Below are 12,554 nucleotides of genomic sequence, written 5' to 3' on the forward strand. Positions count from 1 at the left end.
ATGGTGTCCCTCAACTTTGCTGCCATCTTTCTGATTCTGCAACTGACTTAATACATCTCCTGTATCCTCATTCCCACTAAAATACCTCTCTTCAATTTGTCCTCCGATACTATAACCTCAGTTTCTGGAACGTCACTAATCATACCTGCCTCTGAACTTAGACAACAGCTTGTTGATGTTCCATGCTGACCCTACCAAAGTTATCATTATCCCACTACAGGACCTCCTGGACTCCTTCCTATTATCTCCTGTTTATTTCCTATTCCCATTTTACTGTCGGGTTTTTATGCAGCCTACTTTTTACGTAACCAGACCTATATAATTTGAGTCTTCCTTGAGTCCAGTGATGTACATATTTTGGCTGCTGCTCTGGACCTGAGCTCATTGCATTGTTTCTATTTTTGGTTGCTCTCTTCATCCTTTGTAGACCCCTCTTATTTTCTGTTGTCATAATTCCATTCACTACTCAATTATCAGGCACTTTGCTCTCCCAATTCCCTCCCACAACCCTTCAGTACTCAAACTTCCCACTCTCTTGCCTTCCCACAGGACTGACTCCCTCTTGGGACATATGAATTAGGAGCAAGAATAGGCCACACAGCCCCTTACCCTGCTCCGCCATTCAATAAATCCAAGGCTGACCTGATTGTAACCTCAACCTCATATCCTGCCAACCCTGAACCTTTATACGAACATATGAATTAAGCCTCCAGCTTCCCTCTGTGGCTCACTTGGCACCTTCCAAGGAGTTTGTGCTCGGCACTGGCTCATTATTAGTAAAAATTAGTAATAAGTGTCCCATCCCATGCTCTCTTGTTAATCTTCCTACCCAATGTGCCTGCTCATGCAGCTGAAACACTTGATCATTTTTTTTCACACCTAGCTGGTCTCTCATTCTACCCTCATAAACTTGGTCATTCAAAACTCTGTCTGTGCCTTGACTCACACCAAGCCCTGTTCCCCTATCACCCTTGTACTTGCTGACCTGCATTTGCTCCTGGTCAAGCAACATCTTGATATTAAAATTCTCGGCCTGATTTCAAATTCCTCCATGGCCTTGCTGTCCCTACCTCTAATCTCCTCCTCCAGCCGATAACTCTCCCAAGACATCTGCACTCCTTTAATTCGACCCTTGAGTATCCCCGATCTTAACCGCTCTGCCATTGGTGGCTGTGCCTTCAGTTGTCTAGGCTCCAACTGTGAAATTCCTCCCTATACCTGAACCTCACTTTCCTACTTTAAGACACTCCATAAAATCCATTTCTTTTGACTGGGTTTTTGATCATCTGACCTAATATCTCTTATTGGCCCAGTGTCGTATTTTGTTTTATAATGCTCCTATGAAGAACCTTGGGGCATTTTATTGCATAAAGTGCTATATAAACATTAGTTATCATTAGATTGCTCTTTGGTGCCTTAATCTCTCCCTCCACATAACCTCCCCTAACCGTATTCACAAACTCCTCCCTTGGACTTGCTATTCATCATGTAATTCACAGATAAGGCCATCTGTGATCACATCCTTGTAATGTTCTCCACCCACATCTCCTTATTTGAAGATGGACTAGTTGTCAGCCAAACTTCAATTCTTTGAATTGCAAATATACACTCAAGAAGCTTGACATCGTCCAGGACAAAGCAGCCCGTTTGACTGGCACCACATCCACAAACATTCAGACCCTCCACCACCGATGCACAGTAGTAGCTGTACCATCTACAAGATGCACTGCAGGAATTCACCAAGGCTGCTTAAACATCACCTTCCAAACCCATGACCACTGCCATCTAGAAGGACAAGGGCAGCAGGTAAATGGGAACACTACCACCTGGAAGTTCCCCTCCAAGCCACTCACCATCCAGATGTGGAAATATATCACTGTTCCTTCACTGTCGCTGGGTCAAATCCCTGGAACTCCCTCCCTAACAGCACTGTAGGTGTACCTACACCACGTGGACTGTAGCGGTTCAAGAAGGCAGCATACCACCAACTTCTCAAGGGTAACTAGGGATAAGGAATAAATGCTGGCCCAGCCAGCGAAGCCCACATCCCATGAATGAATTTTTTTAAAAGTTGTGGATTGTTGAGACACTGTTTCATCTATTGTTTGACTCAGCCTGTTTTTCCCCCAGTTTCTTGGCAACTTGTTGTTTCTGTTGGTATTGAAGGTGAATTGTTGGCACATGATGTTTAAGCATCTGGTCAGTATTTCAGCTTTTTAGCACCTGCTGCAAACTTATCCTTGTGCAAAGTTGTTTATAAGTAGCGTTGCTTGCAAGGCCAGTATTTGTTGCCCATCCCTAATTGACCTTGAACTGAAGGGCTTGCTAGGCCATTTCAGAGGGCATTTGTCAACCACGTTATTGTGGGTCTGGAGTCGCATGTATGCCAGACCAGGCAAGGACAGCAGATTTCCTTCCCTAAAGGGCATGTGAACCAGGTGGGTTTATATGCAATTGATAGTTTAATGGTCACAATTACTGAGACTAGCTTTCAATTCCAGACTTTATTGTTAATTGAATTTAAATTCCACCAACTGCCAAGGTTGGATTTGAATGAACCCATGGCCCCAGAGCATTAGTCTGGGTCTCTGGATTATTAGTCTATTGACATTACCATTAAACCACTGTCTCCCTTATTGAAAATGAGGCATGGGGTAAAGGATAAAGCCTCACACTCCTTTTTGCACTAGTGTCAAGGAAAGCTTGGCATTCCAACTGTACTTAGTACAGCATCTAGAAAAGCAAAACAAAAATACCTGGAAGAACTCAACAGGTCTGGCAGCATCTGCAGAGAGGAACACCATTAACGTTTCGAGTCAGAATGACTCTTCAACAGAACTAAGTAAAAATAGAAGAGAGGTGAAATATAAGCTGGCTTAAGGGGGGGAGTGGGGGGTGGCGGTTGGTGTACAAGTAGAGCATCCGCAGTTTTTTGCTTTTATCTAGAAAAGCAAAACTGTTTTTGTTCAGAGTCCAGTATTTCATTGTACATGTTAGTTTATCCCATGAGCAACTTTGCTAGGGAGCTCACTAGTTACACAGTTAAGAGCACTATAATGTTGCACACAACTGCTTTACACACAAGCTGTTTTGCTTATATCTCTCGGTGCTCTGGAACCTCATCACCTTTACCCTGCGGGAGAATTGAGTAATAACAGCGACAGACAAATAACCGCATATGTGCAAGATTGTGAATACACCGATTACACATTTACTACAGGTGTCTCATTCCGCACTCCGAAGTCAGCATCGCTTGAAGCACTTTCCGTTTCACCTTTTTAATATGCATATGCCAAAATCTAGAATATAAAAAAGATTTTTGAACAGCAAAATCAGGTTTTGCAAAATTGCTCAATCTGTAGAATGTAATGTATTATTTGGGTGTCCAACAACTGCTATGATAACTCCTGAAAGAGATTTCCATTTATCTAGTGTTGATGCTGCCTGTATTATGATATTTTTTTCATCCGTTCTTAATGCTACTCTGATTTAACTTCAACTTTTGTTGCTGATGTTTATTGTAAGAGACATTTGTTGAATTCCTCCCTGTTATGCAAAACCAAATCATAGTTCAAGGCTTAAGAGAAACTTGGGAGTTTTTTCCCAATGTTTTAGAAATGATTGCCTTTGTAAATAAATAACAAACCTTTGTGGTTTAGTTCTGCTTAGAATACACGAATAAAACTAGGAGCACTTAAAAAAGAATTGAGCACTGCATAATCTGTATAGCTGGAAACTGAAAATTGACGGTAATTTTTACTACTTTCTACGGTTAACTTTTTTGTATTAAATTATTCATCATTACAGTACTACAGTCATGTTCAAGAGTAGTATAAAATTCCTGTGAATTCTGTACTAATGTTTTAATTAAATCTGGATATTGGTAACAAGTTGATATTACCTGTCATTGCTTTATAATTCACTTGTTATACTAAACATTTGTACATTTTTTAAAGTGAGACTTTTTTGGGTCAGTTTGTTAGATTTAGCATTTTTATTGGTGCCTGCTGCTAATTTGTAAAAAAAATTCTCCATGTGTTGATATTTTCTGGGCTTGCTGTCTTAGAGTAGATATAAAGCTAATTCAGTTAAAGGCAATTTAGGATTCTTAACAATGCCTATTAATTTGGTTTCTCCATGCTGTTGAGCTTATCTAGTAGCTCTCTACAGTACAGTTTTGCAGGTCATTTTAATCAGCTCCCACTCCGTCATTGCTACCTGATTCTCCATTCCCATTCCTCTGTTTTGTTTTCTTCCACTTCTGCCCTCTCCCCCCTGACCTTACTAATATATCTGTTCATCTTTGTCTTGTTGAGGAGTGTGCAAGCAAAACATCTTGACTCATCTTCCCTTTGATATCCCTGCATTTGTTTGAGATTTTCATTTGATGACCCATGTGCTGGGAAAAGCCTGTATTTTATTTTTATGTAATATCCTTTTTAAGACCAAAGTAGGCTGGGGAGTATTCTGAAAGAGGGTTACTTGGTTTTCCTGATTATAGCATCATTAGGTTCCAAGAAATGCCCATGTTGCCTAAGGTTACCATAGGAAGAACAGCTAAGAAGCAAAGGGTCAATGGAAAGCTAATTGCAGTCTGTGTTTTCTGCTTGATAGTTCAAAACACAATGAACTTGTGTAAAGAGGAAACAAGGTTCTTTCTGAATGGAACAGTTTTCTGTTTGGCAGATCCTGGTGTTGATGCAGTTCTCCTAAGAATAGAGCAGAGACTGTATTATACAGTTGGAAAGAGCAGAAAGCTGGAGACAGAAGGATTATGTATTGTGGATTGGACAATACCCGTTGGTGCAGTTTCATGTCGCTGGAACAGAACGACTGTTTTAAAGGGATTAGAGAAGGGAGTTTCGGGACTGTCTTGACCCGAGAGAGAGGGTTCTTGGATGTGCATCTTATCAATGGTAACTGTTTCCAGAGACTTCAGATGGAATACAGTGCTGGTGAATGCGACTCCAGGATTGAAATGACTGAGTGGGAAGCGGGAGATCCTACATGGTGGAGGCAGAGTTAGAAAGATTAAGATGGCATATAGTCCCACATTTGTGCAGGAAGTAATGAGTGCTCTTAACTATGTGAGGCGCATATTTTGTTCCATTAGCTGTTGAAAGTGAAATTTACCTCTTGAAATATCCTTTGCATGGTAATTAAATATTTGAATTATGTTATTAGTTGATTTGTTGGTTTGTTTTAAGTACAAGTTTTAAGAAGTGGAATCTTTTGCATCCTTTGAGGATTCCAAGTGGAAGAACATGGTTCTCCTTGTCACAAGTTGAGGAATACCTTGTCTTCTCATGCAGGGTATATGAAGTAGGCCTGTTTCTAATTGGACTTAAAATTCCAGCATTTAATCTTTGTCTAATTTACATTGCTACTCAAGTTAAATACAAGCTATGTTTAGGAATAACAAATTCGATAATATAGCTCAAAGCAGCTCCTCATCAGTAAGTAAACCATCCAGGACATTGATCCATAGCCTAGCAAAATGTCCTGTTTCAAACAGGAACTTAATTACTTCTTTCCTGGGTAGGGCTGCAGTGCGTAGCTATAGTTGGGTTCAGTATCTTTAGGCTGAGGCAAAGAGTCAACTAGATTTCCTGCTAATGATTTCTGTCCAGAAAACACTTCTGTAAAGTGTCCATTGGCTCAATTTTCATCTTTTATTGCTCCTGCTTTTGACCAGAATGGAGAGGCAGTGAGATCAAAACTGCTTAAAAGGACTGAATACTATTGCTTCTCATGTCCATAGTGGGAAATGAGCAGCTAAGGTTCCCACTAGAATCAAGCAGGTGTTTCATTAATTTGAGATATCTGGGATTTTACGATGTACATGGGATCCTGATGCCAGCTTGGGGTTCCATTGGTACTGCAGAAGCCCTGCCCACTGGAATTCTAACAGCCTTACTAACAGTTTTTGAAGGGACTGCTGGAGGTAACTCTGAAAACATAAAACGTAAGTTTATTTAATGATTTTTGTGGGGCCCCAAAAAATTGTTCTGCCTGTTGATTGATTGTGGGCCCACAACTTGTTCAGTTTCTGATTTCCCTTCACACCTCCCATTCTTATTCATTGAGCTGCCTGTCAAATACACAAACAGTTCACCATAAGTATTAAAATAAGACCCAAACATGAGAATGGTTTACTTCTTTTGCTGTTGCCCCCACAATTGGCCTGTCCATCCTCTGCTCAATGTGCACCATGGTTTAAAAAAAATCAGGTCCCATGTGCAGTAGGAGTGAGCGCAGGATCTGGCTCTGCTGTGGTGCCCCTGTAGTTCAATACTTTGCCTGCTGTTGAGGCACTTTTCACAAAATAATAATGACCAGTTGGGGGAATACTGCTAACATCAATGGAACTGTGCCCGACTGGAAGTAACCATCCTCAAGAAAACAAGTAAAGCAGAAAGTTACGGAGGAAAGCAAAACCTAGATTAAAAGAAAAATGTTGGCATCCTGACATTTTAATAGACTTGACACATATATTTAGTTGTCACCCCATCTTTATCCATTTAATTGTATGTTATTCTGTTTCTTACATTTCATGTTCCTTGTCCCCCTTCCCTCAACAGGTTACTGGTGTATAGTGTCTTCCCTTGGCTATTTAAACTCAACTCTCCCAATTTTTCACTCTGGGTAATGATCTGAGATAAGTTGGGTATGTGCTTTTGAGAAATGAGAGTTTGAACCCAAGACCTCTGGCCTGCCTGGGCCTAAAATAAACTGTCATTCGTCCTTTCCCTTTCATGAATATAATGCCTCAGATTTTACATTCAGTAGAACGGCACTGTTCATTCATTACCCTTACCCGCTGCTGCAGCTCTTCTATGAGCTTCTGCTCTTGAACTTGCAGTGAACAGACAGCCAAAACAGTACAGTGCCCTCCAAAAGGGAACTTGATCCATGTGAACAGGGCAAGCAACTGTGTACCTCCTTAGCCAGTTAGAATGAAGAATCTTTACTGAGGCCTGCAGAATCTGAATCAGGAAGCATAAGTTTGAATAGCTAATTTGATGTCAAATCTTGTACAGAGGGAAACAAAAGTTGGAATGGAGATAAATGACTAAAAAACTTTGAATTCCCTACAATCTTCAATAATAAAGATCTGAAGGAATGCAACTCCACATTTGCAAATTAATTTTCATTGGCAGAGGGGTTGTTTGGCAGTTGTGCTGTTTTTTTTTTTAAAAAAAACTTTCGCTGGAATGGCTACCCCTAACTACCGGAAGGTTTAGGGGCATCTATCACATAATCACTACAACTTCATGCCCTTCCATGTGTTTTGATGCGGAATGCCTTGGTGTGATACCAGTATAGCGAAGCACCTGGAAGAGCAGGGAAACTCTTGACAGCATCTTCCTGGTTTCCACGTTAACTGGGTATTTGCAGTTGTTGAACATTGCTCTGTATTCTAAACAGTCCATACTGATAACTTCACCGTTTATTTTTATTAGAAAATCCAGGCTGATGTCTATATTAGTTAATTGGCTTCAGCATGGGAAAGAAGTGGGTTGTTGCAGTTGTATTCATAAATTGCAATGAACTTGTTTGGGGAAACATACCCAACTGACACTCAAAAGTACTATCATTGAGAAAGTCAGACTTCCTCTTAAATGCAATAGGTTAAAACTCTTCTATACTGATAAGAGTAAGGACTTTGAATGTGACAAGTCATCACGCTAACCTATATTTAAAAAAAATTCTATAACAAATGTTTAAAATATTAAATTATAAATCTGAATTGTTGAAATGTGCCAACCAAAAATAAACCTTTTGTTATTGCCTTTGGTTGTAAACCTGTTCTTTTAATGGATTTTTTAAAAATGAATGTTTTGAAAGGTGCAAAGAGCATTTAATACTTGGGCTGTGATAAGTGGAATTGATTTATGGCAGAGTCTCATGATTTTTGCGGATTCAATCACAGCCTAGCAAGCTTTTTAGTCCGCTTTGAAAAAGGCTTTATTTTCCATTGTTCAAGGATGTAACCTGTTAATCTGGGGTTGTTCAAATATGTATTTGTGATCAGGGCACCATAGCACCACAAGTTTTAAACTTCGACCTGTACAGAATTGAAAGCCATTGCTTTCTACTTTTCCAAAAAGCAGCTTTCAACAGATTGAAATGACTTGACTGGATATTTTTAAATCAGATTAGATTTTAAAAGTTTTCTACGTAGTTGTAAATAATTTTCAGATTGTGACCCATTTTTTAGGTGCTTTAAAACATTTTAAACAGTATTATTCACAGCTAAGAGGATGTCACCTAACCCCATCCAAAGGAGATCTGTCTGGGATAGCTGTGACATATTATGGCTAAGATCTAGAACATCATTATGCCAAATGCCACTGTAAATTTATAATTAAGCATTATTCTTTATAGTTTCTTGTAGTTTTCCAGTTTTAAAAAAAAATTATACCACTATAGCACTAGTTGGAAGTAAAGCAAGCTTTTGTAAAGTCCCAAACTGAGAAAATACTCGTATTTATCTCAACATTGCTTAGCCGTATGAGAATTGTAAGATTTTCAAATTATTACTGAATGTCATGTGGACCAATGCCTGCTCAAAACTGAATTGAGATTATCCAAGATCATGTCTCTTGCAGCTAAGTTTGAACAATCTCTCATTTTGGTCTGAATCAGGCCCAAACTTGAATGAAAGGACAATTTGAAACTGCTAATTTTGGTACTTCAAACAAGAATAATGCAATAGAGACAGCGAGTTTCCTTTGGGTCCAGTTTGAAAATGGGTAAAAGAAACAAATTAGTTTGTGGTTCTGCAGTTTTGATTAATATTTGGTGGGGGGCAGAGGGGAAGAGTTTCATTGCAATAGCAACCTGACGATTGCATGATTGAATCATAGATATTTATGGTGCCACCTTGGTGCTGGGCGAAAATTTAATAGCTTTTTGTAAAAATATAATTGATTTTTGGACACCAAAATTGGCAACTGAAGTGCTTTACTTTCCCCTCTTTATGGTCAATCCAGAGGTCATTACTGTTCATATGAATTCTACATGTAGATGATGAACCTTCCAAGGTTTCGGTATTATGCTGTTAAGCCATGATGCACTTAAACATGAACTAGCCAAATTGTTCTGTATTAAGCCTGCCATATTTAACAGTGAAGCTTGAGGACTTCAAACTTTTTTGACATAAGCATTCTGTTCCATTTTGATACTTTTGATTACCAAATTTGAAGCAACCTATTATTTCAGTATCTGTATCTTAAAGGACCACTTATTGTTCATTTTTAATCAATAACCTTTAATTGGGCATCCATGCATCAATGAACACTAATTTCCTTTTCTGTTTTGTTTCAGGTGCTCTCTGCGCTCGATATACTCCAACCTCCACATATTGACTACTTTGAGGAAATGTATCCTACCAGTCAAATTTAATATTTCTGAAATTACTGTAAGTCTCTTAGATGGTTGTCAATAATATATAGTTAGAATTTTGTTGGAAAATATAGCTAGAAAACTGACGTTCTATTTTGCGAGCCATAACATTTGGGAAAACTACTTGGTACTAATTTTTGTTTCTCTGATCACTTGCTCATAACTATATTGCTTAATAATTCTTACAAACAGTGAGAAGAAACCAAAATACCATTGGCAAACTATCAATTTTTACTTGTGCCCTTGAATCACGTTTGATTCAAGTTGGGTTGTGATCAATACTTTTTTTATGCAGAGACTGCTAATTTAAATGTATTTCGGATGGGGCAAGGTCGATATATTTTTATACTCCTCACGTTTTATGCAATTTGGGAGGAAAGGCTCCAGTAACACAACAGGTAGTGTTCAACTCCTGAAAGAGAATTTCTTCCCAGGTATGGGCACTGCGATATGTCACTCTGGAGTCAATCGAGTCCACTTGGTCACCCATTGAGGACTTTTTTTTAAGATTATCATGGGTGTGTGTTCTTATTTTGATAGTAACACTTTAACCATTTTAGCATCTAAATCTCCACAGTTAAAAGCCAGAGTATAAATATATGAACAACATTGTTTAAAGTAAGTTGAGATCATTAAAATTGTGGAAGGTTATAAAAATTATTGCATAGGTTTTGATTTTAATAATGGCAAAATATATGTCAGCTGCAACATAGAAATGTCAATTTAAAATGTCAGAGCATATGTTCAGTGAATTAACAGCATTAACTGTCTCCTTTAAAATGGAATTAAAATCAATGCAACAATTGTCATTTTGCACAATTTCTCAATGTGTTGGCCATGTTTCAAGCAATATCAGTGTGCAAATAGTTGCTTGGTAGTATAGATCATTGCATGATAAAAAGGCATGCTATCAAAGCTTTTCATCTTGCACTCATCAGGACAGATCCCAAGATAAGCAAATCTCAAAGGGAACAACAATTAACTGCAAGATTGTTGGCAAGTGGACTCTGGTAGAGGTATTGCCATGGAGAAGGCACCAGGGAATAGTTAACTGCCAAGCTTTTGTTTACATTTGTTCTGTTTAAATTAGCCATTCTGCATGACAATGGCTACCCCAATCTGATCATTGCTTGCTCTGTGCCACACAAACTCGTGGCCCTAAAGCTGCCACTTTCAGTCCTGAAAAATGCTCAGTTAGCCTTAAATTACCTTGGGAGGAGGGTAAGGTGTCTCAAAAATTTGGACAACTATGCAGTAGCAACACAAGTGATATTCTCCACTAACATTATGCTGCTATCAAGCCAAAAAGATGTTCTGCCTACCACATAAATGAGAAATGTGGTTTATGAATTTTGGTGCCAGTGTGATGCCAGGTTATAGGCTGTATGCCCCAACAACTGGTGGATAATATCAAACATCACGTCCCTTTTAGCTGTTCCCAACAGGCAAATTACTGACCATACTAAAGCAGCCTGTGCTTGCAAAACTCAGAACACTGTCCAAAGTTAGATGTGATTCCACAATTGAACAAAAAAACTTAATCAGCAATCCTGATTGTGCTAACAATTTCACTAACAATCTATTTAAAACTATTAGTCGGGCTCGCAGCTTGACTCATTTACACGCATTAAAAGCATGCATGTTTTCACAAACAAACAGAACATGTCCATGCATTGAAACTTCTTCAACGAAACAAAAGCTTGGGGGACAACCATTCCTTGGTTCATTTCCCCTGGCAATGCCTTGACCAATCACAGTTGGCCTGCCTGGTTTGAATTTAAAGCTTGGCAGTTAACTGTTCCTTGCTGCATTCTCTATGGCAATGCCTCTACCAAGCAGAGTCCACTTGGCAACCAATCAGCACCCTCTTCTCATGCAGTACAAATTGTTGTTCCCTTTGAGATTTGGTTATCTTGCGATCTGACCTGATGAGTGCAAGTTGACAGCATGTCTCTTTTCAGCAATACTCAAGTATCAGTATGGCAATCAAACACTTTATAAATAGTTGTGAAGAATGTGAGTTGTTTCCTTTCTTTTCCCCCTCACTTACCAAAATAAAATGGTATACCTCTTAACTTTTTAATTTTTGTAGTGCAGTCTGTATATGGCCAAAACAAACAAATGTTTAACCAAGATAAAAGCAAAAAACTGCGGATGCTGGAAATGTTTAACCAAAGTGTGAAATGAGCAGCTACATAAATTGTTGCTAACTTTCTACTAGTTTCAGCACTGCTGCTGGCAAAGCAGCGAAGTTAAATGTACTATGAATCTTGTTTCATTCAGTGTACACCCCTATCTTCCTTTTTTTTGTTACCTCAAAGAATTCTGAAGTTTGTTGAGCATGATTCTGTTTTGAAACTCATGCTCGTTACTTCCATTTTTCTTTATCTAGATGAATGATAATTTTGTCCTTAAGACTTTAAAAATATTCCCTTCCACAGATGTTAAGATAACTAGCTTTAATCAGATTACTCCTGTCTCCCTTTTCAAATTAGTGCAATTGCTACTCTCCAGTCCTGCAGCACACATCTAATCTCAGCCTGGCGTGTACAATTTTTAGGGCATCTGCATTTTCGTTCCCCAGATCCATCATGATGCTATGATATATTGTGCCAGGCCTTGATGCTTTGTCTTCCCTTAGGTTAATTCAATCATCTAATATTTTTCTTTTTTATCAATCACAGTATTACTGATCTTTCTCTCAGCCACCTCAGGATTCAGTTCCCCTCTGATATCCTCTTTGGTAAAGGCCAGTACAAAGTACAGGAAGTCCTCGCTTACATCATTAATTGTGTCCTGGAAAATGTGACGTTATGTGGAATGATGTTATGCAAAACAGTCTGCCTGAGGCTCATAACCCCCTCCCAAGATTGCCTGTTCCCCAATTTACTTGAACATGAGACCCAGCTCTCCCAAGCCCAACATGGAAGTTATGTGGGAATGTCTAGGTATACGACTACATTATCGTGAAACAGAAGCGACACAATGAGAATGCAGGATTCTAATTGGAGAGTGATGTTCTGCTGGACATTGTTAAGCAAGGACTTCCTGTACATATTAACTACTTTTTGATCATCTACAAATTGACAGTACTTCACTCTTGGGGGTCCCATCTCACTTTTAACAGTACATTTTACCAATATATT

At 38.9% G+C, this 12,554-nt stretch overlaps 1 protein-coding gene across 5 annotated transcripts in view; it reads left to right on the plus strand.

Annotated features, from left to right (window-relative positions):
• Nucleotides 1-12,554, plus strand: part of nlk2 (nemo-like kinase, type 2) — a 186,357-nt gene that overhangs the window by 83,471 nt on the left and 90,332 nt on the right. For all 5 annotated transcript variants that reach the window (XR_005944155.1, XM_041196827.1, XM_041196828.1 and 2 more), the window contains exon 3: nt 9,331-9,386. Coding sequence is in view for 4 of the 5 variants with exons in the window: in XM_041196827.1 (XP_041052761.1) it covers nt 9,331-9,386 (56 nt within the window). In the remaining variant the exon portion in view is untranslated. The remainder of the gene's footprint in view (nt 1-9,330; nt 9,387-12,554) is intronic.

The sequence above is a fragment of the Carcharodon carcharias genome, chromosome 10 (assembly GCF_017639515.1).
Source record: "Carcharodon carcharias isolate sCarCar2 chromosome 10, sCarCar2.pri, whole genome shotgun sequence".
NCBI lineage: Eukaryota > Metazoa > Chordata > Chondrichthyes > Lamniformes > Lamnidae > Carcharodon > Carcharodon carcharias.